This window comes from Lacerta agilis, chromosome 14 (assembly GCF_009819535.1).
Source record: "Lacerta agilis isolate rLacAgi1 chromosome 14, rLacAgi1.pri, whole genome shotgun sequence".
NCBI classification, from domain to species: domain Eukaryota; kingdom Metazoa; phylum Chordata; class Lepidosauria; order Squamata; family Lacertidae; genus Lacerta; species Lacerta agilis.
In genome coordinates, this window is record NC_046325.1 from 15,801,945 (window position 1) to 15,829,547 (window position 27,603).

The 27,603-nt window shown below is 44.3% G+C and overlaps 1 protein-coding gene across 1 annotated transcript; it reads left to right on the forward strand.

Moving 5' to 3' along the window:
• The first annotated feature begins 430 nt into the window (after positions 1-430).
• IZUMO1 (izumo sperm-egg fusion 1) lies at positions 431-26,807 on the forward strand. The gene is made up of 8 exons (XM_033168382.1): positions 431-662; positions 7,605-7,679; positions 13,457-13,573; positions 13,898-13,918; positions 20,892-20,972; positions 22,169-22,269; positions 24,397-24,547; positions 26,508-26,807. The coding sequence occupies exons 1-8, from the start codon at positions 431-433 to the stop codon at positions 26,681-26,683; spliced, it is 954 nt and encodes a 317-aa protein (XP_033024273.1). The 3' UTR covers positions 26,684-26,807.
• The last annotated feature ends 796 nt before the right edge of the window (positions 26,808-27,603 follow it).

Here is a 27,603-nt window from a genome sequence, read left to right on the forward strand (position 1 = left end):
ACCTGTGTCTGAAGTATCATTGGTATCTGGGAAATGGATATAAAGCCCTATTTCTCTTTCCTCCCCAGTGCCTTTTCCCCTCTCCTTTCCCTGTGTCCTATTTGGCCAAAGGGGGGGGGGGATGAGGAAAAGTATTCACAACAGAGAGAACTGGTGGCTGAGTTTGTTTTTCCTTCTCCTTCCTAATCCCCTTTTCCTTTTGTGTCATGTCTTTCATATTGTAAGTCCGTAGGAAAGGGCTGACTTATTACTGATCTTTTTGTAAGATGCTTTCTCAGCAGAAGAGCAGGGTAGGAATGCTTCAAATAAATAAGTCTCAACCGTGGTTATTATTACATTGGTTGAGAACATGTGGGCTTTGTGATGTCATAGCTATGACGTCACCTCAATGTAGGCCAAGGCTCCTTTTTTCCAACCACAACAAAGCGTGATGCCTTGGCTAGTGTTTTGGCTAATAGCCCAGGACATTGCAGGATCTCATGGATGCCTGCAATGTAGTGCAGATGCCATGGCAGCTGTGAGGGAATTCAAAGATACCTACCTGGACAAGCATCTCTTCTGGAACCCACAGCTCAAAGCAAAACTGAAGGAAGACTTGGATAAGTTCTTAGAAGAGCTCCCTCATCAGGAAATCGATCAAAAAAAATACATGGCTGTTATTGGTATGGCTGCACCCATCCCAGTGCTCCTGCCAGGGAACCCATTTGGGTTTTTTTTTTTCGAATATTAAGAATTCCAGGGTCCAAAGGCACCACCCTGACCTCAGCATACCCTAATAGGATCTGCATGCATATTTTTTTTAGCACTGGAACTTTCATTGTGCAAGTTGTGGGTCGGATAGCATCAGTCAACAAAACCTAGTAGCTTATGGCATATCCTAGATGCTACGAAATAATACAGAGACTGCAGAAGGCAGTTTGGGCTGGGGAGCAAGCCAAGAATCAGCCTCAAAATCTAGAACTCTGAGGGAAATTATTTCCTGCCAGGTAAGGCCTGAATAAAGGCCTCCCTGACAGGTAACCTCACCCCCCCCCCTCACAGACAGTCACTTTGCTAGGAAAGAAGGATATGAATCAGCTAGGATGACTTAAGCAATATATTTTCAGAGTGTGTGTATGTGTGTGTGTGTGTACCAGGGCAGTGGAGGTTTAATTTAAGGAGATGCTGTGTCTACTCACCACCTGAAGTTTGGCAGGTACAGTAGATAGGAGATAGTAGAATATTTCAGTCATCAAAAAATCCTCCCTAGGCAGACCCACCTGGCTTTTTCGTCCTTGAGCTCTTACCGTTTGGCTAAAGAGGGCTAATCCCACAGTTAAGTTGTGGAGGGCAGAGACAGGTGTTCGTGGCTTGGCCTGCCATGTGCCCCCTAAGCTACTCTGATTCAGCTCATTTTATTGGTTTATATAGGGCTTTTTACCAGTATCTGTAATATGTGTCTTTTTGATGCCATGGCCTGTAGGCTACGCAAATAAAGTTTGTTGTTGTTAAGCTAGTCTGTGGTAAATGACTTTGTGTGTGGAACTGAGGAGAGCGGCCGCCATACTGGCTTTCACCTCTGGCGAGAAAGTGTCCTGACTGAGGGCCTTTGGTTTAGTAAATTGACAGTTTGATGACTGGTGGCCATCACTGCTGAATTTTTTATTTTACGGTGATTTTGTGTGTGGCGTGCTTTCAGTCTGGGTTTAAATCTTATTGTTCTTCTCTTGATGCTGTGTTCTAAATCTAATTTGGAGAATTTCTATTCTTGAAAGAAAGATGGGGCGCCAATCTTCTCCAGCATATTCCTACGCCTTTTATTTGAGTCAGAAGAAGTTAGTTATCGTTGAGTTCTTATGCTCCTATAAGAGGCCACGTGATAGCAGTTTATACAATCGTGCATGGCATGGGAAAAGCGGGAGGGACTTTCTCTCCCTCTCTCCTAACATTGGAACTCATGGACATCCAGTCAAACTGAATGATGGACTAGGCGATCCATTGGATCCCTTCCAACTCTGCAAATCAACTCTGCAATGGGGGTATTTTTACCTGTGATTTCCCAAAAGTACTTTTTCACACAGTGCGTAGCTAAACTGTGGAACTTGCTCCTGCAGAAAGCAGTGAGGGTCACCGACTTGGATGGTTTTAAAAGAGGAATAGAGAAATTAATGGAAGATAAGACTATCAATGGCTGCTAGCCACAACGGCTATGTTCTGGTCAGCCACTGTGAGAAGAGCCACTGGCCTGATCCTGCAGACAAACTGGAAGGGGTTAATTAGCTAACCTATATATTTACCTGAATGTATTGTTAGTCCAGTGAATGTATTAAGTATAAAAGTGCCCCTGTTAAGCTTTTCTGTATGAAACTGCTCTGTAAAGCTGTGAACTTTGATCTGCATTGTACTTCTCTCTGGCAAGCTTTGCCTTACTAAGTGTCTGGAGATAAGAACAGTAGACCTTACGCAGAGAGTACTGTAGCTGTCCTTCATTGAGAGGAACTGTTGTCTAGGTCAAGAGATAGGATGGCCTTGCTGGAGTGCGCATGAACCAACTCTGGCTAAATGTCATTTGCCTTATATGTACAACAGGAAATGTTCCTTATATGGACAAGAGGAAGTTTTCTGGGGTGGGAAGAGAGCCAGAGAACTGTCTATAAGAACTGTCTGAAATTTGACTAGTTTTGTACTTGCTTGGCTATCTAAACACCCAGGTACCTCTGCATGCAGAAATTAAATCTTTCTCTCTCTCTGAAGCCAGAAGCCTCAGGTTTTTTTTTTACTTCCATGTTCTCTCACCGGGCGCAACAATGGGAACCCGTAGGGGCAAATAAGGCTCCATAACGTGGTGCATTGGCCGGGAACCCTTCGCTGTTCCCCGGGATTGAGAAAACAGGGAGTCCGAGGCGTCGCTGCACAGCAGAAAAGGCTCTCCTGGTCTGGCGTTTGCTGGCCCCAAGCGCGCTTCCTGCCTGTTTGTGGGAAGGGACTGGCTCACCCCAGGGGGAGAGCCAAACTGCACCGTGGCGACGGGAGAAAGAGAAAGCGGCCGCAGGGGGGAAGGGAAGTAAGATCTGCAGAGGACAGGTAAGCTCCACAGGGGGAGCAGCTTCCCAGGGAAGGGGAAGCGCAGGATGCGATCGATCCTGCAGCGGCCGTGTGCCGTAGAGGGCCGCCGCTAAAATCCGGTAGTGTGCAAGTGGATTTGCCACCGGAGCCTGGCCGTGAGCCATAGAGGGCCGCCAGGAGCCTGGCCGTGAGCCATAGAGGGCCGCCAGGAAGGAGCCAGCAGAGAGCAAAAGAGTGCCGTTGGCTGTGGGGAAAAGAAGGGGGGTGCCCTCTCTGAGGAGAGAGAAGGGGGTTAAGAATTTTTCAGAGAGAGAAGGGGGTTAAGAATTTTTCTGTGATTTTACTCTGTGTATGGGAATGGTGTGTGGGGACGCTCCAGTGGATGTATTGAGTGAATGAGACGCAGGAACTCAGTGTCCCTAGCGAAGCGGAGAGTGTGTGCATGAAAAAAGTCTGGTTAGGTGGAAGGAGTGTCCCACTGTCCCAGGTTGAACCTGAGCTTGCTGAGATGGGGAATTGGAATTTTTGTTGCTGTGTAAAAATTTATGACTTGTAATAATTTTATGATTTTTCCTTCACTATGTGTGTGTTGTATGAGTTCTGTGTTTGCAGTGATTGTGCATTGTGATTTTTGTGAGTTTGTCTGTATCTGTAGTGCCTGTGTGTGTGTGTGTGTGTGTTGGTCCCTGCTTGAGGCTTGCATTCATTCTGGAAAGGTGGGGCAGAAAGCAGCCCTAAAATGTGTGTTCCCAAACTCTGTGTTCCCAAAATTGTTTCATTTCTTGCTGCATTGCCAATGAAGTCTGGGAAGTCTGTTTTTTTCCGTGTAAATGTGGCTGCACAATTTGTATTTGTTGTTTTGTTTTGTTGTCCCTTCAAGGAATCTGTTTGAACCCCAGGGTTTGGTGAGTGTGTTTTGGAAATTGTTTGTGTGCCAAGGTATGTCCCTTCAATAGAATGGGCTGTAAAAGTATTTCTCTGCAATGTTAAGGTGAATGTAAAAGTGTGTCTGAAGCATTGAAAGGAGGGCTGCTCTTGCAATCAGGAATGTTTGTTAGTTTGTTTTTAAAGCTGGTACAGTCTTATTTTGTTTCTTAATTGACCTTTGGTAAAGCAATGAGAGTGGGGAGATGGACAGAAATGGAGAGAAGCCTTAGTTTAAACAGCAAGGATTTTTCTCTTTGCAGCAGTGAATCTTGCAAAGGAAGGGAATTTGCCTCCCACAAGGGGGGGAAAGAAGATTATGTCTTCTGAGCAGTTTGATTGTTTCCAGCAGAAGTTGATTAGAGGGAAAAGTTTTATTTTATATCCCAGGTTTTAAGTTTTTCAGGGAAGGTTTTGAAACAGAAGAAATGGCTTCTTGGCAGAAAGTTATTTGGGAATGTAGATGTAGGTTTGTGGGATGTAGAATGAAGGAGAAGAGAATGTTGAAGTAGAATGGGAAGGGGCTCATGGTTAGCAACTGACAGTGTAGCCCTGACAGTGTAAGTTAGGATTTGGAGTAAGTTTGAACCTCAGGAGGAAAAGGGGGCAGAAATTTTTGGAATGATTGGAAGGAAAATTGATGATAAAGTGAAGGTATACAGAATCATAGAATCATAGAGTTGGAAGGGACCCCAAGGGTCATCTAGTCCAACCCCCTGCCCAGCAGGAAACAATATTGAAGGCAATACACCACAGTCCATGCCAAGGTTGCAGAGCACATCTAGGGGGGTGAATCCATTGTCCAAACCATGGAGAGGACCGCCAGGTTGTTGCCATGGAAGCGTGAGACAATGAGAGAGGCCTGAAGATGGCTCTGCTTCAGAGGTGGTATATATAGTAAGCCCTTCAAAGATTGTTTTAAAAAGACAGGAGTTTTTCCTATTGCCCTGTCCATAATTTGTTGTTACCTAAAAGAAACCTGAAAATTGTCACTATTTGAATGAGCACATCAAGGGTTCAACTCCATTGTCCTAATGAAACACCGTTGTGAGGAGTTAGCAATTTTGCTAAGCTGGCCGCCAAGTGTGAGATGATGAGAGTGACCTACCGATGGCTCTGAAGCGAGATAGGCCAAGTTCTGTTCTGTCTGACAACCCAACTCTGTTAGAATTTGTTCCCTACTGCCCTGTTTCCACCCTAAGTCCTCCTGAGGGTCAAAAAATAGGTTGGTGGTTGTACGTTATTCTTGGACACTAGGTCCTGATAGGCTTGGTGAGGTGGTAAGTAAAAAATTAGGTACTGAGGATCAATGGCTGGTGCTTGGATGCAGGAAAGAGAAGAGGAGGGAAAGTTAGTTTCTGATATGGCTGTTGGAACTGGTAATATAATTGGGATGGAGAAATGGAACATTAGGAAAGAGAAGACAGTAAGGAGAAAATAGCTATACCCAAATACCCTAGATCATTTGTACAATGTTATATTGGAGAGGATTAGTTGCTAGGAGAATGTTCTGAAGGATGTCAAGATAGTGAGAATTGCAATGGCTCTAGTAGTGTGTCTGGAAGGTGATGTTGAAGAAATGGATCTTATTTGGGAAAAAATTGTATCTTTCTGTTCCCTGACATTAGCAGAGTTTTATGTTAAATTGGTCTGAAATTGTGGTGATACTAATGATGATATTGTGTATGATTGTATTGTGTATTTGTTTATATTTGTGTGTATTCTAAGTTTAGAGTGTTTGCATGGATTGGAAAAATGAACTAAATTATTATTCTGGGCCAAAGAAGTAGACCAAGGAGCTATGGGATAATTATTGCGGAAGAATATTGTATTTCGAGGAGATAGTGATTCGGCATGGTCAGTAATATCTTGTGAGTGTATGGGAGGCTGTCCTTATTTGATTGGGTTATTCTAGCTTGCCTCCAACAGGGAGGAGGACTGAGGTGTGATCAATATCGATACCTGTGAGGTTAATCTGTGAGGCAAAAGAAAGGCTGGAGGGGCCCAAGACACCACCCTCCAAGGGCAGATATAATCTCTGTAACTATCTCCTATTCTTTTAGCAGGTGCCCTAATGCCATGTAGCTTTGCTATGCTAGTTTTATCCCTATGCAGAGACTCTGAAACCTAAGTGGCATAGATCCTACAGTCTTTTTGACAACACTGCCAGTGGTGAAAGTGGCTGGTGTCCGCCTCCTCATGTAGAGACAGGACCTGCCACAATGTGCTGAAACATCCCTTGAAGCTGAAGATCCAGGGAAGCAACAAAGGCCAAGAAGCAACAAACCTGCTGCCAATGCACAGGGGAGGGGCCATTGACCCTGTGCACGCCAATAGAAGAAAGGGAAGGAAAAGAACACTGAATGGGAGGACTGAATGATCATATTGCCTTAATTTGTGTTGACCAGTTACCAGATAATGTGACCAGTTGAACAGTTTCTGTAATTAGTGTTAGGAATATTCGAAGTAAAAGATCCTTAGTTGTATTTGTTGTATCTGTTGGTATTGTATCCCCCATTGTTATTTTGCCTTTGTATTTTCTGTTTAATGCAATGCATGCATCCCTTGCTAGAGAATATCAGTCATTTCCCAGGGACGCGCTGGAGAAAGAATTCCAGCGGTCCGAAGAAGAGGAGGGAATGGAAGGGGTTAATTAGCTAACCTATATATTTACCTGAATGTATTGTTAGTCCAGTGAATGTATTAAGTATAAAAGTGCCCCTGTTAAGCTTTTCTGTATGAAACTGCTCTGTAAAGCTGTGAACTTTGATCTGCATTGTACTTCTCTCTGGCAAGCTTTGCCTTACTAAGTGTCTGGAGATAAGAACAGTAGACCTTACGCAGAGAGTACTGTAGCTGTCCTTCATTGAGAGGAACTGTTGTCTAGGTCAAGAGATAGGATGGCCTTGCTGGAGTGCGCATGAACCAACTCTGGCTAAATGTCATTTGCCTTATATGTACAACAGGAAATGTTCCTTATATGGACAAGAGGAAGTTTTCTGGGGTGGGAAGAGAGCCAGAGAACTGTCTATAAGAACTGTCTGAAATTTGACTAGTTTTGTACTTGCTTGGCTATCTAAACACCCAGGTACCTCTGCATGCAGAAATTAAATCTTTCTCTCTCTCTGAAGCCAGAAGCCTCAGGTTTTTTTTTTACTTCCATGTTCTCTCACCGGGCGCAACAATGGGAACCCGTAGGGGCAAATAAGGCTCCATAACGTTATGCTCTTATGTCTGCATAGTTGTGTGAGCTGCCTTGTGGTTTATTTGGAAGGATTCCATAGAGATTGACTGAATAAATATTGACTCCAGTGGGATTTAACTCCCAGGTTTACATGGGATTGTATGCATAATGAATACATATTAACATGCATACATACAATAATAGGGAGAAAAACAATGGAAGGAAGAGGAAAACAAGCTGCGATTGCTCTAAACAAAAACTCCATGTTCAAAGGCAGTATACACCTCTGATCTGTGGAGGTGCCTGCCTTCTGCAAGAAAGCTTTATGGGGAAAGAGGCACACAGCTCTCATTGATTTGCAAGGCAACTCAGAATAAAAAAAGATGGAATGAAGCGGGCTACTTTTTTCCTAATTATATTTCCTCTTCCCCCCCCCTTCCATTCTCTTCAGATGAATTTTCGCTGTCAGACTTAAGTGCCCACTTCAAACGCTGTTTGAAACAGATAATGGACAATGAAGTTAAAGGTAAGAGATATGCTAAAATGAATGGTATCAATGGGCAACAGGAATATATGACTGCTTTCTTCCAAATGGCTGTAATATGTTGCATGTATGTATATTGGCCCCTTCATGGATCACTGCCTTGTCGTGGCGAAGGGGCTTGAATTACTCAGGGAAGCTATGGACAGGTCAAGATGGACAGGTCTTAGTGGAGAGTTTGGACCAAACGTGATCCACCTGGAGAAGGAACTGGCAAGCCGCTCCAGTATCCCTGCCAAGAAAACTCCATGGACAAAGACAACAGGCATATAAAAGATATGACGCTGGAAGATGAGCCCCTCAGGTCGGAAGGTGTCCAACATGCTACTGGGGAAGAGCGGAGGACAAGTACAAGTAGATCCAGAGCTGATGAAGCGGCTGGGCCAAAGCCGAAAGGACGCTCAGTTGCGGATATGCCTGGAAGCGAAAGGAAAGTCCAATGCTGTAAAGAAAAGTATTGCATAGGAACCTGGAATGTAAGAACCATGAACCTTGGTAAGCTGGATGTGGTAAAAAATGAGATGGCAAGAATAAACATTGACATCCTCGGCATCAGTGAACTAAAATGGACAGGAATGGGCGAATTCAGTTCGGATGACTATCATATCTACTACTGTGGGCAGGAATCCCGTAAAAGAAATGGAGTGGCCCTCATTGTCAACAAAAGAGTGGAGAAAGCTGTACTGGGATGCAATTTCAAAAATGATAGAATGATCTCGATACGAATCCAAGGCAGACCTTTTAACATCACAGTAATCCAAGTATATGCACCAACTACCAGTGCTGAAGAAACTGAAATTGATCAATTCTATGAAGACTTACAACACCTTATAGAAATGACACCAAAGAAGGATGTTCTTCTCATTATAGGGGATTGGAATGCTAAAGTAGGGAGTCAAGAGATAAAAGGAACAACTGGCAAGTTTGGCCTTGGAGATCAAAATGAAGCAGGGCAAAGGCTAATAGAGTTCTGTCAAGAGAACAAGCTGGTCATCACAAACACTCTTTTCCAACAACACAAGAGACGACTCTACACATGGACATCACCAGATGGGCAACATCGAAATCAGATTGATTATATTCTCTGCAGCCAAAGATGGAGAAGCTCTATACACTCAGCAAAAACAAGACCTGGAGCTGACTGTGGCTCAGATCATCAGCTTCTTATAGCAAAATTCCAGCTTAAACTGAAGAAAGTAGGAAAAACCACTGGGCCAGTAAGATTCAATCTAAATCAAATTCCTTATGAATACACAGTTGAAGTGAAGAACAGGTTCAAGGATTTAGATTTGGTGGATAGAGTACCTGAAGAACTGTGGATGGAGGCTCGTAACATTATACAGGAGACAGCAACGAAAACCATCCCAATGAAAAAGAAATGCAAGAAAGCAAAGTGGCTGTCCAATGAGGCCTTACAAATAGCGGGGGAGAGAAGGCAAGCAAAATGCGAGGGAGATCATGAAAGATACAGGAAATTGAATGCAGATTTCCAAAGAATAGCAAGGAGAGACAAGAGGGCCTTTCTAAACGAGCAATGCAAAGAAATAGAGGAAAATAACAGAATGGGGAAAAACAGAGATTTGTTCAAGAAAATTGGAGATATGAAAGGAACATTTCGTACAAAGATTACCACAATTAAGGACAAAAGTGGAAAGGACCTAACAGAAGCAGAAGACATCAAGAAGAGGTGGCAAGAATACACAGAGGAATTATACCAGAAAGATATGGAGGTCTCATACACCCCAGGTAATGTGGTTGCTGACCTTGAGCCAGACATCCTGGAGAGTGAAGTCAAATGGGCCTTAGAAAGCCTTGCTAACAACAAGGCCAGTGGAAGTGATGATATTCCAGCTGAACTATTTAAAATTTTAAAAGAGGATGCTGTTAAGGTGCTACACTCAATATGCCAGCAAGTTTGGAAAACTCAGCAGTGGCCAGAGGATTGGAGAAGATCAGTCTACATCCCAATCCCAAAGAAGGGCAGTGCCAAAGAATGCTCCAACTACCGCACAATTGCACTCATTTCACACGCTAGCAAGGTCATGCTTAAAATTCTACAAGGCAGGCTTAAGCAGTATGTGGACCGAGAACTCCCAGAAGTGCAAGCTGGATTTCGAAGGGGCAGAGGAACCAGAGACCAAATTGCAAACATGCGCTGGATTATGGAGAAAGCTAGAGAGTTCCAGAAAAAACATCTACTTCTGCTTCATTGACTATGCAAAAGCATTTGACTGTGTCGACCACAGCAAACTATGGCAAGTTCTTAAAGAAATGGGAGTGCCGGATCACCTCATTTGTCTCCTGAGAAATCTCTATGTGGGACAAGAAGCTACAGTTAGAACTGGATATGGAACAACTGATTGGTTCAAAATTGGGAAAGGAGTACGACAAGGCTGTATATTGTCTCCCTGCTTATTTAACTTATATGCAGAATTCATCATGCGAAAGGCTGGACTGGATGAATCCCAAGCCGGAATTAAGATTGCCGGAAAAAATATCAACAACCTCAGATATGCTGATGATACTACCTTGATGGCAGAAAGTGAGGAAGAATTAAAGAACCTTTTAATGAGGGTGAAAGAAGAGAGTGCAAAATATGGTCTGAAGCTCAACATCAAAAAAACTAAGATCATGGGCACTGGTCCCATCACCTCCTGGCAAATAGAAGGGGAAGAAATGGAGGCAGTGAGAGATTTCACTTTCTTGGGTTCCATGATCACTGCAGATGGTGACAGCAGTCACGAAATTAGAAGACGCCTGCTTCTTGGGAGAAAAGCAATGACAAACCTAGACAGCATCTTAAAAAGCAAAGACATCACCTTGCCGACAAAGGTCCGTATAGTTAAAGCTATGGTTTTCCCAGTAGTAATGTACGGAAGTGAGAGCTGGACCATAAAGAAGGCTGATCGCCGTAGAATTGATGCTTTTGAATTATGGTGCTGGAGGAGACTCTTGAGAGTCCCATGGACTGCAAGAAGATCAAACCTATCCATTCTCAAAGAAATCAGCCCTGAGTGCTCACTAGAAGGACAGATCCTGAAGTTGAGGCTCCAGTACTTTGGCCACCTCATGAGAAGAGAAGACTCCCTAGAAAAGACCCTGATGTTGGGAAAGGTCGAGGGCACAAGGAGAAGGGGACGACAGAGGATGAGATGGCTGGACAGTGTTCTCGAAGCTACTAACATGAGTCTGGCCAAACTGCGAGAGGCAGTGAAAGATAGGCGTGCCTGGCGTGCTCTGGTCCATGGGGTCACGAAGAGTCGGACACGACTGAACGACTGAACAACAACAACAACAACATGTATATTGGAATGTATTCAGCAAAGTGTCTGAGTGCGGCCTCTGAAGTAGGGTTGCCAGGTGTCCACTATTTGAGTGGACAGTCCACTTTTTTCACATTATGTTCACTATTTTTTTTCACAAAATAGTGGACTTTTTTTAAATTCAAAAGCTTTATGATGAAATGGTATTTTAATATGTGTTAAAATGTTTGTAAGAAAATATATAATTTAATTTAATTTAAACCCCCCCCCGCGCGCGCGCGCTTGTCCGCTATTTTTTGGAAGCAGACCTGGCAACCCTACTCTGAAGGCATGCTCCTCGAATGTAGGTCAAGATAACTTTGCTTTGGCTGCCCAGCTCATTCATATATCTGACCAGTTGTTGCCCAGCCTTTTACACTGTAAATCTTTCAGAGCCTTTTACCTCACAATCAACTAGGCACCGCCATCTGGTGGTTTCTTCAATATAGTGCACCACTATCTCCTGGGTAGGTACTGTGTTGACAAATCAGTCTATGAGTGCTTCCAGATGGGACTTTAAAATTCCAAGTGGGTTGTTCATAACATTAAAGACAAGCACACAGAGGGTTTCCCACCGAAAGGGAAAATCTGAATTAAGCAGGGGAGAAATGCAGGCTGGCATCATGTGCATAACATCAAAAGTACTCAACTGAGGTTCAGTTGCCCCCCACCCAAGCAGATGCCTGCCCCCACCCGGAAAGCTGGATCTCTGCAATGGGGGTATTTTTACCTGTGATTTCCCAAAAGAAGCTCAACAACTTTGGCTGCCCACCTAACAAAACTCCTGGCTTCTTCTGAAGCTCAGAACATTGTATGGACACAGTAAACAATGTGCATCGACTAAGAGCTCCAATCTCACAATAAACACATTCATCAAAACTCTGCTTACAGCCCATTCCCACTAGAATGGAGTAGGGTGTTAGCCTGCATGTATACAGACACCTCCTTGGATTAATTTTTGCGCTATTCAGTTGCTCATTTAAATTGGCCTTGCTTGCCCTCGTTGACACCATCATCCAGCCAAATATGATTCATTATATGGCCTCATGACATTATATTCACTTTAGGATTCTTGATTGGGTGGGCTCGCCCCTGTAACTACTCGGGAGGAAGGAGAAAGAAGCAGCATCTTGGGAGGGAGAGTGGGCGCCAGAGCAGTTGCCAAGGGAAACAGCGGATCCGTAAAATGACAAATAGGCACAGAGTCTTTAAAAAAAACCACACTTTTAGAATAAATTTCCACTCCACAAGCTCTTGGCTCAAAAACAAACGAAATTATGACCCCAGTCCTATTTCCCATAAAATGGAGGGTGTCTGTGTAAAATGTGGCTCAACAGGTCATGCTCAGATACATGCATGTTTCTGATCACAGTGGCTGACAGCAGGTTTGTTCATATATATGTAGCTCTGTTGCCTCCTAACTGAATTATAAGCCTTTATTATATAGGCAATATAGTTGTTGGGTGCCCATGCTGGAAACCCTGCTGTTTCTGTTGTTATCTAGGTCTTTGGGGAGGAATTTGGAACTGGAAGAAGCATTTCCTTCGACTCTGCTCTTCCTGCATGCTGTTAAACTTTGTTTAGAGGATAGATCGGATGAAAAACTATGGGGCGGGGCAGAGCACAAAAATGATGCTGTGTGTGTGTCATGTAAGCCACCCTGTGATCTCCAGGGTGGCATATACATTTAATAAATAAGAAGAATAAATAAACAAATTTTTAAAAAAGAAAAACCCGACAAAAGTCTACATTTTAAAATGCGCATTTCCAAACATTCTGGCACTCCCACAGTTGGCCCTTCCTCCTTTTCAACATCACAACTCATCGTGCAAAGGGACAGCGCCAGGGGTCCACATGGTAGGGCATCTGTGGGGGTCTCTGGGCCTGCTCCTCCTCTTCGTCCACTGCTTACTTGTTTGCCCACATCTCTCTATGACACAGAAGTGCTGAAAAGAGGAGGCAGGTGCCACTGCCTGCCTGCATTCTCACTGGCTCTCTGCCTAGCAGGCAAGCAAGTGGTAGCAATTCAGTGGTGGCCGGTGCCCTGTGGGACTGGTGGGTGAGAAGGCTAAGAGCCCAAACAGTATGTGGAGGCAGAGCCAACTAGTCCTAGTTTTGTCCCCATCCTCCTCCCAACTGAGTTCTACAGGGACAGCGCTTGCACCAAGGAAGTAGGAAGCTGATAGGCAGTGCCACCCCCACCCCCCAGATTGGTTATATGTAAGAAGATGGGAAGGGTGGGCAGATTGAGGTTGGTAGGGCAGTGCCCCATTAGCCTGAATGGGCCAGCCTCCGTTGGCAGCAACCATGGGGAACAGAAGGAGGAGCTAGTGATCATGACCGTGAGGAGGTCAGCTTCCTGACAGAGGTGCCCCCAGGGCGGGTGTCTTGCCCAAGGGCCCTATGAAACATGGAGCCCACCTAGACCCCCTGCTCTTACTGTTTGCTTTTCCTTTGCAGAGGCTCAGCTTCATAAAGAGATGGATTCGTGTTTTCAGAAGCTAATGACTGTTTTTCACGAGCTATTGCCCAGAGTTGCAACATGTAAGCTGTGCATGGCCTGGCTGAACTATATGGGTGGGTTTGGCGAGGTTAAGGAGCAGGTGGGTGTTGGCAGGTGAGGCAAGCAAGGGTAGCAGTCCCTAGTTAGTAATAGAAAAATAGAATGAATAGTAGTAGATAGGGGTTTTGGTCCTTCTTTCTCCCTTTGGCCCATGCAAACACCCGCTCGTCCTCTGTAGTTAAATAGATGCTGACTAGATCAGCTGTAAGGGAAGATCTGCAGGGGTCAGGTCAAAAGTTGGCAATCCTAACTGGGTTACTGACAATGGTGTGTGGGCGGTGGCGGGGGGTGTACAGACACACGCAACTGCCAACTTCCTTCCTTCTTTCTCTTTGCAGATCAGTGCAGCAATGAATGTGGTGAGTAAAATGAACTTGGAGAGTTCATTTTTTAAAGAAACTAGTTTGACCTGTTTCCAAAGGAACTAATTCTAGTTCACGTTCAGCCCTTTGCGAAATGAACTAGTTCGGTTCACATACAGGTCACAGTTCAATTCATGTCCATCCACACGATCCTCTGCAATTTTCTCTCACACACCCCGCATTTAGATTTTGTGTGTGTGTGCATGGCCAAAGGCCTTTACAATGTACAGCAGAGAGCAAGGCAAGGCTTTCCTTTGAAATCACACAACATACCCTATAAAAAGTTTACAGCAAAAAAAAATTAAAATTAGAGAGCATTAATATATCCAGAACGGAGCTTCTTAGCTGCCAGAGCAAATTTGGCTACCAGGTGTGTAATCTGTAGATCTTTTTCAGTTAGCTCAACTGTGACCTCCTGTGGGGATCAGCCTGAGAGACAGTCAAGAAGAGGTGATTAAAAAAATTATCTGAGTATTGAATATAAGAGGCAGAGCAGAATGTAATGCACAACATCCTCAACCTGATTGCATCCATAAATGAAAATGTGTTCTATATGGGGAATTCCCAGGTATTTCCCCTCCAAATATGCTGAGGGCATCTGTTGGAACCTTAGTTCAACAAATGCCCTACGCAGCTGCAGGAAAGTCAGTGTCTCAAGGTAACAGGGCCTTGCGTGGTTGATCGTGATTTGAGGGTACCAAATAGAATAATGGGCAGCCATAATGGATGCTCTATCTTGGATGGCATCCTGATCAAAGATCCAACTTCTTAGGTCATGTGGACTGAGGGCTAAATATTTATCCATTTGGAGATTGTAAGCCCTAAGCTTATTGTGACACTTTTGCACCCAGCCACCTGAACTTAGTTGCTCTAACCAGCAGAGCATAGCAGGAATATGGTCCTTGGAGGCATTTAGTCTGTGCCAGTATCTGAGGTAGGCTAGATCGATTCTGCATCCCTGGTGGAAGCCCCAATATCTGCCGCATGAATTTGTTTTGCTGGACTTCTAGTTCAGATTTAATACCACTTCCCCAGATCTCAGTCCCGGAAAGCATCTTTCATGCAATGATGCGTAGATCTTGATGACTGGATTGGTAAACTGCCCCCCCCCTTTGAATGGAAGAACCTGAATAGCTGCCCAATAAAGTGGGCAGATAATAACTTGGTGGCATCCAGGTGGGGTTTCCATGAAAGCTTTTCATCCATAAGTAATGCTAGGTATTTAAACCTATGTACTTGCTCGAGGGTATGATCATCTAATGTCCACTTGGATTTGGAAACCCTCTTAACAAATTCGACAACCTTAGTTTTGACATAGTTAACTTTTAGATGTTCTTTTTTTGCACAGTTGGACAAATTTGGCCAGCATACGTTTAGAATGTTACAAGCTGCTGTTTTGAAGGATGAAATATACTGTACTTTAAAACACTAAGAAACCATCAAAATGCACAAAGAGTGGAATGTGAATTGCTTAATATATTTTCCCCAACAACTATGATCTTAAAGCTTAAAGCGTCGAAAGGATGAGGTGGGGAATACATGTAAGAAAATGAACTTGAAGATGAACTAAAAATTATTCAAAGTTCTACCCCAAAACAAACTTCATTCACATTCAGTTCTCCCGGAAATTGTGGGAACTACTTTCAGGCATAGTTGAGAGATTCTTGAACTAATTCCATGAAACCAAACTAATTCATTCCAAGCAGTGAGTAAATGTCAGTTTGGGGGAAATGTGTGTGTGTGTGTGGAGGGTGGAAGGGAGAGGGGGAAAGGGTTAGGGTCTGTGTAAGGGGCACTGTGTCTGATCAAGACTGGAGAACACATTTTTCTCCGTCTTCCCTCTTTCCAGTAAGTTATCTTAAGCAAAAAATATTATTACTAGATCCTGAACTCAATAACAAGCCATCAAAAACAGCCAAGAGTAGCAGCAACCAGTGCAAAAATAAAATAGCTGCAGAGATTGGTTTTTATTCCCAGTGCATGCCAATATATAATATCTCTTTTAAGTGGAAAAAGGTCTGATATTCATTCTTTAATAAGAGCTGCTCAAAAACCTTTCACAGCTGCAGCCAACTCAAGCAGACGGTTGAATTGTAGGCTATGTGCACACAACCTGTTTCAAGAACAGTTGAAGCACTTCCTCAAAGAATTATGGGCCCCCGTAATTTGTTAAAGGTTGCTGGGAATCTTAACTCTGTGAGAAGTAAACTAGAGTGCCCAGAATTATTTGAGGGGTGAAATGTATTTTGAATGTGCTTTAGAAGCATAGTATGTATACAGCAATATAGCTGGCAGAGAACTCAAAGGCCATTTAGTCCAACTCTCCTCTGAGGCAGAAAATCTGTTATTTCAGCATCCCTACTCAGTGGTTATTCAGCTTCTGCTTTAAAATCTCTAACAACAGAGAGTCCAGTGCGGTCCATCAGCTTGTATAATCAGGACAGTTTTTCTAATTTTTACTTGAAATCTGTTTTCTCAGAACTTGAACCCTTTCCCTTGAGTTTGGAGAAACTGGAAACAAATTTGCTCCGTCATTTGCACGGCAGCCTTTTAATTATTTGAAGACTGGTACCATAGTACCTCTTAATAACCTCTTCTCCAGGCCAAACAGACTCAGCTCCTTCAGGTATCCTTCAAGTGCAGACACACTCTGTAGGGTTCCCCAAACTGTGGTCCATCAACTTTGTTTGGGTCTGTTAAAATACAAATTTAAAAACATACAGTGCATCACAATTGCTACAAGCAGCAGGAAAAGTATTAAGCAGTCCTCCAAGACCCTCAACAATCTTCAGGTGGTCTGTTGGGGGAGAAGGGTTTGGGAACTAGCACACATTTAAAGCACATTCAAGGCACATTGTTTCCTTCAAGGAGTTCAGGGCACTGTAGTCTTCCCCTCGCAGAGTTACAATTCCAAGAAGCCTTTAAACTGCAGTGCTCGTAATTATTTTAGGGAAATAATGTGCTTTCAAAGTATTGTGTGTCTCTGCAGCCATACATCTTCAGGCCCGTAACAATCTTTTTTAGCGGTTTTGACTAAGGAAGTTGGTATGTCCTGGATTTCTGGTTCTCGCCCATACCTGGACAACAAGACAGGTATGGCGCCTCCTTTATAAGGAAGAGATCCTGTTGTAAGTGGGGCAGGGGAAAAGCCATTTCCCTGTCTTTCAAGACTTCCTTATCAGAGAGGGGCTATTGGAGAAGTGTTCTGACTTTCTTCTGCCAGATGTTGGAGGGGGAGGTAACACCTGCCAGATGTCTGGGGTAAATGGATCAATTCCTCCTACCCGAGAACAAAATGGCTGCAAATTGATGCTTACATGCATAGGCTTCCCTGGTTGTAGGAAGCCTTACCTGAGGTACAGTTGTTTACATTCACAGGTAGCAGCTCTCCAGGGTCTCAAACAGAGAAAAGTCATTCATTTCACATGTGATTTGATTGTTCTAGCTAGGCATGCCAGGACCAGATCTGGAGACATCTACATTCAAAGCATGTACTCTGCGATTGAACTATGGCTCCTTCCCTCAGGAATCTCTTGAGGCCTTTTGCTGCCAGAGGCAGAAACCCCAAATGATCCGCCAAACCCTCCCACCTAGTTAATACAGGAAACAAGACCCAGGAGAGTTCTGCGCTGTGCTATTAGAGCCCATAGCTTATCAGCCAGCTCCTGTGGATCTGCCATTAACAGCAACATGATGTTACAGCGTGACTATGTCTACTTATGTAAAGGGATGCCCTTGTCCACGTGTATCCAAGTGATATGCTCAGAGTCAATGCACCCAATGGGGCAAATTAAACTGCTGCTATGGTGATTTAAAACCAAGCAACAAACCAAAGCTTAGAATAAAGAAGGTAAAAAGCCAAAATGTTTTGCTATAAGAATTTAAAATTTCTGTTTTGTTAGTCTCTCTCTCTCTCTCTCTCTCTCTCTCTCTCTCTCACCCACACACACACCCCAGTTGGACTGGTGGCTTTGGGGTTAAATCTAAAAATCCATAGGGATAAGAGGCAGTTAAGTGAGAGGAAGGTGTTGAGTGCCAGATAGACATGAATACAGCTCAGCTAGTTTAGAGTGGGAAGTTAGAACAGAATAGAAGCAGTGCTGGCTAGAAGCAGCATAGCTACCCCGGTTGAGAAATTAGAGAAACAGAAAGGCAGAAACAGAGAGGTGGCAGTGGAAGAAATGGGCACCGAAGTAACAGAGCACAGACTTTGTTCTCAGTACCTGAACTAAGCTCAGCATCCTTTCACCTGAAACTCCATTCCATGTCATTTTCCAAGCGTTCTTAGTCTTAGCAGCCTGATTTAAAGTGGGCGGAAACCCTATTGCTGTTGTTAAACAATTGCAGATCTACTGCAAACCAGCCAAAGGTATGCTAAGAAATCTGCTCACTCTTACCTTAGGTAATGCCAGTGAGTACTAAAGTGACTACACTTGGTGTCAGTGCCTCAGGTGTGGAGCTTTTTCTGCTAGGGCCTTTGAGGAAATCAAATCTAGATGTGCCAAGGATGACTTGGGTGGAATCTACACACATATAAGAACTGTTCTGAAAAGAATGCTTCTTTTAAAGCGTTTTGAATGTTCCATAAGGCTCACCACTGCCATCTAGTGTCACATTGTATATTGCACTTAAAACACACTTAAAGCGTTTTATTTGTTGCTCTATAGCTGAGTCCTTGATTAGGTTTGAGTTTGTTTTTTGTTTTTTTTTTAAAGAATTTATTGGTTTTTACAAAACAAAGAACAATATAACACCTACACAACACCAACCCAAACACAAACCCCACAATCAAACCACAACAAAACAAAACACACCAAAAATTCTTATTCTTGTTTACACAAAAAAAAACCTTTTCTTGTTCAAATCACTTCTTGGTGACTTCCCCCATTTTCTCCCCTTTGGTTCCAAATCTAATTTACTTTAGTAACTTCTCATCTCTAAAATTAAATCATTCAAAAATCTAAACTGAACATACTTCTTAAAATCTTATTTTTACTCCAAAATAATCTATCACTTCTTATTTTACATCAAATCTATTCCAAATATTGCTTCATAATAATTAATAATACAACTTCATAACATCACATATTATTTCTTATATCAAATCATATCAAACATCTTCTTTCACTTAGACTGCTGCTAATAAAACAAAAATTCAAATATCTCTTCTCTAGTTCAAAAGCTTAAAATCTTAACACACCAGCTTCAGGGTACCGTAATAAACCATCCTAATTTTATCCTTAATATATTTCACCCTATCCCTTTTCTAACCATTTTCTTACGCCATCTCGGGGCTTCCCCCCAGATGTTCCTCCATCTTACACCCAAACAATTTTCCAGAATGTCCTCTTTTCTTGTAAGTCCACAAATCCAGACGTAGTCTATTGCAATCCTTGCAGGGAGCATCAGGGTACACAAATCATCATTTTCCAGCATCTCCGCTTCGAAATTCCGTTTATCTTTTGATTGTAGGCGAATAAATCTTTTCCCCATCATTTCTGGGCTCTCACCCCAGAAATTGGATATAAATTGTCTTCTGATCCTGGGACTCTCACTCCAACAGGACTTTTCATCTCTTCGGAGTTGCGAAAACATTGTTCTTTGTACTTCGATAATCCCCTTTAGCTCCCTGCCAAGGGTCTCTTCCATTTTAGCCATGTTCACAATAGTCTGTTTTGTGGGATATAACTGTCTTGCAACATCCTGGTTCAGCAAAATTAATTTCTGGTTCAGCAATTCTAATTTCAAAAAAATAATCCTTTGTTCGTGAGTGAGACCAGAGTCTAAAACCAGCTTAAAGACAAAGCCCAGCATGGTAGAAATGGGCACAGGGTATCAAATTTCAGTATTTGCCATCTTAGTCACAGTACTTTTCCATCTCTGTAACAAATCTCCACAGCCATTTTCCCTGGAGTCAGGGTGAAAAGATTACATTCCATCCATTTTTAAGAAGAAATATTCCCACCAACTTAGATCCCCAAAAGGGGTATAACCGATCTTGCTTGTAAAATTCGAAACATTTATATCCAGCACTGTAACAGCAGTCACCATCGATACAGTTGCTTTCTCTTTCACCAAAGGGAATCGGAACGGGCTTCCTTTCCGTCATATCTCCCGGAGCGCCAAATGTCAAGATAGATCCAATATTAGCGTACTCACGGCCAACGGGCTTCTTCTGTCTTGCTTCTGCCAGGTAGAACGATATCGCTCATCACGAGCGGCGGCCGCCGCTTCGCCGGTCCGGTTGGGGCATGTCTCCTCAGCCCAGCTCCGTGGTCCCTTCACCCCCACTCCCCCTTTACAGGGGGAACGAGGGAAGGGTTCGGAGCTATAGCGGGCTCGCCGGAGAGCCCAGCCGCGGGACGCTCGACCCGCGGTTTACCGGAGCCCCGCTTTGCGGTAGCGGGGCTCCAACCCCCGGGCCAGCCTGGGTCGCCTCGCTGCCGAAGCGACCCACGACCACCCACGATGGCGTCCTCGCCGGAAGTCGATTAGGTTTGAGTTTGGTGAGGGGTGAGGGCAGGAAAGAGAGTGAATTGAGATATATTTAAAATGACAGGCAAGCTGGGTTTTTGTTTTTTTTTGTAACACCAATGTGCTAAAACCAGGATGGCAATGCTTATCTTCACACATGCACTACTTTCCGTTGTTAAAGGTGTAGGAATGGGGCAGACCAGAGGGGTGGAGGCATAGAATCAGTTGGTGACCCCTATGTTCCAGCCTCAAAGCAGTAATGAACAGGAGCTGCACAAGGCCAGTGCCATCATTTGAACTGAATTTATTACAGTCCCAGACCAGACTCTAGTGCCATCATTTATTCCCAAGAGATTTGTTCCCAGGGGAGTTTGCGTTTGCTGTGCTTGTCCTTCTCTTATTGCCACCTTCTACCTGCCACCTTCTCTCCAGTTCGCCCTCTTTCTGCCCTTCTGCCCGAACCCAGAACCCTCCTTCTGGTCCTCTCGTTCTGCAGGTGTGATGAGCTACGTGCTTACTAATTGCTTCACGTGCCTCGTACGGACTTACACGTGCAACAAGAAATACCGGTGTGGAGGTAAGAGTTCAGAAAAGGGAGCAGGCTCAGTTTGGGGCCCACAAATCTGTAGCAGAAGACAGGGTATGGCAGGGTTGAGATACAAGAGAATGATGCCCGAGGCCAGTCTGGACGGACCCACTGGGACTAGTTGTAAGTAAGAAGGCAGGAAGGAAGGGGAGCATTGGCTGGGGAGAGGGGACTAAAGTTGGCAGGGCAGTGTCCCATTCGCCCTAGAGGACAAGCTTCCACTGGGCTTGACAGTGGAATACGGCCATGTTGCCCTTCTCCCCAGGTGAGCTACAAAATTTTTTGGTGAGGGGGGCAGGGAATTCAGAACTTTTGGGAGCAAATGGGAGAGTTCCCCTCCTCCAATCCAAACCTTGCAATGGCTTCTGACAGCCAGTGGAGGGAAGTTGTATACAGCTAGTGTCCTTAGAATCATAGGATCAAAGAGTTGGAAGGGACCCCCGAGGGTCATCTAGTCCAGCCCCCTGCGATGCAGGAATCTTCTGCCCAAGGGATGTTTGTTTTAAAAAACCATAAGACCAGAGAGCAACCATAAGTTTCCTATCCATCCTTAGCAATACCTGGGCAACAGGCTGAACAGGCACGCAAGTCACCTACTCAGTTTTCCCCACTATGGTGAACCAGATTGTATTTCTAATTTGCATCTATTATATAAATGAGCATTTTATGTGAATATGTGATTCTCTCTCTCTCTCTCTCTCTCTCTCTCTCTCTCTCTCTCTCTCTCTCTCTCTTGGTGATGCCCAAGTGACCACTCAACTCATCCTGCCCTGAGAATAAAATCCTAGCTCCCAGATTTCTCCACCAAGCCCTTCACCAATCCTCTTCCTCCACCTTGGACACAATAATCCCCACCAGGGTCCTTCCTTCCCTGCCAGTCCCATTACTACTCAGGTGATGGCTTTGCTGGGCTGTATATCATAGGGACTGTCTTGTTTTGACTATATGTAAGCCGCTCTCTTTTTGGCTGAAGACCAGGGTACAAATACTTTAAATAATAGCAAAAACTAACAACGTGTCCCTGTATCAGTAAAAAAGGTGCCCTCTTAGAGTGCTGTTTGCATGTTCTAACGGTTTTACTTGTGACTTGTGGGGCAATCAATGATAATGTTGCATATGTGGCGAGCAGCAGTGGATTAAATGTTAAGTACCCAGAAGAACAGATTTTGCATACTTGGATTTTGCAGAAAGGAGGATACAAGTGGAAATGGATGAAGATCTGGTTCTGGATTGTGCTCTGCACTGGCACAAGTTTAGCCAAAGTGTGAAGAAATACAACTTCTACCAGGTAGGCAGTGCCTCTAAGAAGTGGCCTTCCCCTTTGCCAGCTCACTTGCCTCCCCAAAAATCTACTGCCACTGACATTTGATCTGTAACTCCCCACCCATGCCAAGAGTTAGCTTATGTGTCAATCGCATTTTCATGCTGCAGGGTTCAGGGCGACATACACGTGCCCCCCTTTTTTTATGCTGACGACAACCTTGTTAAGTGCAGAGTGTGACAGGTGGCCACAACCTCTGTGAGCTTCATGTCTCAGTAGAGACTTGGGTCTCCTTAGACCCTAGTCCAACACTTTGAACCTCTGCACCACTCTGGACCTCACTTTAAAAAGGAAATAAGTTGGAGTTCAAACCTGTGTGAAAAAGATATTATCTGATGCTGATAATGTCTAGTATTTATAACTCGCCCTTTGTCTGTGCAGGAGGCACCCAAAATAAACAAAACCATAAAATACACAACAGTAAAATCACAGAGCGCACTAAACCAACAACCAGCTAACTAAAATGTCTGGACAAACAAGTAAGTCCTAGCCTTGTGCCAGTTGGGCTTCTAAGGGAAGGGCTCTCTCCCACACAACAGCAGCACGCACCTTGCCCAGCGATGGAAGATGGGAAAGAGCTTCCTTTGATAATCTTACAATATGGGAAGGGGAAGGTGACCCTACTGGTATTTGGGTCTCAAGCCATTTAGGGCCTTAATCAGAATTTGGCCCAGAAACAAAAAACCCCATTACTATTATGCTGTAATGGAAAAATCCCAGGTGTGGAACTGCCCAGCCACCTGGCCCTTAGGGATAGGCCCACTGGTTTCTGCGGAGTTAAATAAAAGAAGTCCAGCCACTGGAGCAAGGACAAGACAGGGTTTATTGCGCAATAGGTTACAGTCAAACTGCACACCCAGAACAGTGTTACAAGAACTTTTAAAACTCCTATCATATCCCAGAATACAGTTTGGAAACATCATCACTACATCATCACTACCTCACAAAAGGGAAGGGTTATACATGATTTACATATAGGAAAAACAGGAAAGACAAGATTAGCATATGGGGGAAACAGAGCAATATCAGGGAGATAGCCCTGAGAAGTGTGAATGGGTGTTAAGTACTGGCAAGGATACCTTGAGCACTTATCTGGGAGAGAACAATGGGATTCTGGTTGAGGGATATTAGCCTGAAGCACCCAGAGATTACCTGCTGAGGCATTTCCCTGTGCACGTGGTCTCTCGCCTACTGGATCATGGCAGAGAGATGGGTCCCCTTAAGGGCATCACTCCATACCCCAAATGAGTTTACTCAGGAGGAGACTTTGCTTAGGTGACCCCCCCCCCCATAATTTCCGTAACAATGGGTGGTTGTACAACCGCAGAATCTAGTATCGATTGAGGTTTGGGGTCAAAGGCTGCAGTGTCCTCAGCTATGCAGTCAGTCCAGGTTCAGGGCTCCGAGTCTGATGCTGAAGAGCAGGAGATCACGGAATCTGTGTATTAAATATTCAGGAACAGTCAGAAGCCCAATATAACTTCGTTTATTCAACAGCTCACTTCCATATTAAAACAAGAACACACTCTGAAAGCCCAACAAGAAGAACTGCCAGTTGGCAGTTGACAGTTGACAGAGCTTGCCATTAGAACTTTCATCCACCTACGCTCTGCAATTGGTTAGAATCATAACGTGTTAAACCCAATACATAACACTGTGGCTGACGGACGGGACCCCACTGAACAAGCACCCAGATCGCCAGGGCCTGTAGGGCTAGAGCCAGGGATCCTTTCACACACCTCCTGCTGCATCTCTACCAGGAAGCACCCGGGGAGGCAGACTATGGAACGGAGAAGGTGCGCCCGTCTTTAAGTTATCCACAAGGATGCAGAGCCTGGAAAAGGTAGCCTAGAGGCAGATTATTAGAAGGGCTCATTCTGCTTTCAACTTTTTGTTGAAGCAAGTTGTTCAGTTGGGGCTCTCTGTGGTGCTGCAACTCCCTGCGGGGGCCTGGCATTGGATTTGAAAACTGACCATGGTGGGCTGGAGTCAAAGAGGGCCTTGCAGGGGTTTCTGTCAGCAGGAAAGCACGTACATGCACGAAAAGCCACTTCTTCCTTAACGCTAGCGTTCAAATGCAACCCTCCTTCTTAGGTAGTGAAGGGCAAGCTGATACCGATGAGAAGCAGTATGGATTCCTTTCTGGTAAAGAAGGAGGTGAACGTAAATGACACAGGCAGATACCGGTGCGATATGGCAGATTCAAGCGGATTTGTTTCTAGCTACCTTGACTTCCTAGTACAAGGTAAGTTAAGTGAATATGGGGGAGAGTGGGCTACGTTAAATGGCTCAGATAACATTCCCTCAAAACACACACACACACACACCATGTTCAAAGAACACATGTGACTACATAGGTTAGGCCACCCCCCCCACCATGCCACTCACATGTGAGAAGGGGGGGTCTGCACACGTACTGAGTCACATGCATGGAAGGCTCCTCTATGCAAGGGGCAAATGTCAGCCCGTCATGAGCAGCTCAACTGTGCATGTGCAGAGAACCCCTCCTCACATGTGCCTAAATGAGTAGATGGCAGTGCGTGTTTGGGCGCCAGGGGCATTGAAGTTTAAGGTTAGCCCACATAGTTCGCAAGGCCTCCTCGCGCATTCTCAGGAGGGTGTGTTGACCCCATTGATCCACGTAGCCCAAAACTGTCTACTCCGACTGATAGTAGCTTTCCAAGGTCTCATTGATAAGGGCCTTTCACAGGCTGCTGCCTGACATTTGTTTAAGTGGAAATGGATAGGGAATTTTCACCTTATACGTAATTTTTTTAAAAAAATAAAAATTGAAGCATTTTTTTAAAAATAATTTTTTTTTAACTAAAAGGTCTCCCAGAGAGGCTTGCACTCTAAAGGACATGACATAAAAGGAAAAGGGATAGGAAGGCAGGCAGGCAGGCAAAAAAAAACAAAAAAACCCTCAGGCATTATTTCTCAGCTATAGAATTCTTATCCCATCTGTCTCTGTCTCCAATTCCCTGATGAACTGGCTGCTGGTGAAAGTTGAGGAAAGAGCCTGATGGAGCTGACTTTTCAATAGAGCAGATGGAGAACATGCACTTCATCACACAACCATGTTGCCTGCTGTAGTTATATGGCCAAAGGGATCTAGTAGCCTAGAAGATGAACTAGCTTTCATTTTACAGTACTTTACAGAGCTGTAGTATTGGCAAATAGCCAGCAGGGGGCAGTTGAAACTCAAGGCAAAGTATAGTAAGGCATCCCATACATGCTTATGCAGAAGTACATCCCATTGAGTTCAGTGAAATTTACTCCTTGGTTTGTTTAGGGATGTGGCCTTATTGGACGAATCAAAACTAGATTTAACTAATTATGTCTGCATGCTTACATTTGGCTAAATAATAGTTTTGAATATAAAATGTATTTTAATTTAAGGTTACCAGATTTCTTTCAATGAATCCGGGGACACTTTTCAACTTCCTACTAAACAGATGGATTTTGTCAGGGGACTGACTTGTAAATCCGGGGACTGTCCCCGGGAAACGGGGATGTCTGGCAACCTTATATTTGCCATCCGATGTTGCACATACAGGCAGCGACCATATTGCACACATCTACTTGATGCGCGGCTGACGCAGAACAGGGCGGAGTGGGCTTTTGCGCACTCCACCGACATGCGGGGGGAGGGGTCCAGGAATGGAACCCCTGTGCAAAATGGTTGCTGCCTGTATCTCACAGCAGACTCCATCCTAGGTCCCCCTCCAAACCGCTGTTTCCGTGTGGGTGAATTCTGCAGCATGTTCTTGACACAATGATAGTAGATTCATCCTGCTTTATTATTGGTGGTATAAAAAAGTTACAGGATTTCAGCAGGAAGTTACAGGTTGTGCACTGATTGGAAACGAAGCAGTGCGAGTAAAAAGGACGTCCGGGGGAAGAGGCGTTCTTACCAGTGTGAGAGGGAAAGAGGATCGCCTCATCTAAGATGGCACACATCAGTCTTTATAAGAACCTATATTAAAATCTCTCTCTCTCTCTCTCTCTCTCTCTCTCTCTCTCTGTGTGTGTGTGTGTGTGTAAAAATCATTGTCCATTTAATCAGGGATGCCTTTTAAAAGGTTATTTTAAGGAGTTTTTAACTAATTCATCCAGCTGATATATTGATTGAAGGATAATGCTTACCGATGAGCATTAACATCCATTCCCTGCCTCTTCTTCTCTTTCTAATCTCTTTTCTTCAGTGGTGCCTGCAGTTGGGAAGACCACTTGGTTCCCCCGGCCGTCACACACAACGATGACAGTCCCCCTTGCCTTGGGGATCTCATCCAGGGCTCCACCCCCTCAAGCCGACTTCTCCGTTTGGATAGTGATTGGGGGCACAGGCGGGTTGTTTGTCTTCATCGTTCTTGCATTGTGAGTTGGGGGGGGCTGGTATGGCACCCCGAGGGTGACTGGTAATAGGTTAACACTAGGGTACGCCAGGCCCACCCCTCCATCTCAAGAGCCTCTGTTACCAAATGCCCCCTTTAAGCTTGGAAATAACACAATGCCCTACTCAGTGGGCCAGCTGGTGCCTTTGAGTTTGCAACACCATCCCAGAGGGCTAAAAGATGCACATATGGATCTAGACTGCCATCAGGTGTTTGTGCATGTGTGTGTGTGTATGGAGAGTTACACATATCAGTGTACAAGGCAAGAGTGGAAAATGCCTGGTAAACTCTCTGTAAGGAGATCAGTAACGGCAGAAAAGCTCCCTCAGATCCTATCAAAAGGACAACAAAAAATGTTTGATTACATTCCTGGTGGGAGCCACCTCAGATTCAAGCCTTGTGTCAGGTCTGTTCATGCTAAGCAGCTTCCCAGAATCCTTTGCAAGATATTTGGGGTCCATGACACATACATGAGTGGACAAGGCCCTGAGGAAAGCATTCTCTGAAGCTAGAGAGTTTGAAATCTGCTGACTCTCTAATTCTTTCTTGCTCCATAACCCCTTTTAACTTTATAGCATGTTTGCTTACTTTCGCCGTAAGAAGAGGGAAGAAGATGAGGAAGATGACGACGATGACAGTGATGAAAGTGAGAGTGGATCATCAGAGCTGGTGGCAATGTGAAGTCTCAGTCAAACCCCCCCCCCCTTTTTCAAGTTCTTCAGACACAGATTCCTGCCCACTGGCACTCTTATATTGTACTAGCTGGTCTACTTTATTTATTTAACAGTAATTGATAAAGATAGTGGATGTATTTTATTAGATAAAAGCCTCTCTTGGATTCTGTGGGAGAGTATGAAGATGGCACCAGGAAGACATAACTGTCGGGGCTCCGGGGTTGCTTGCAACC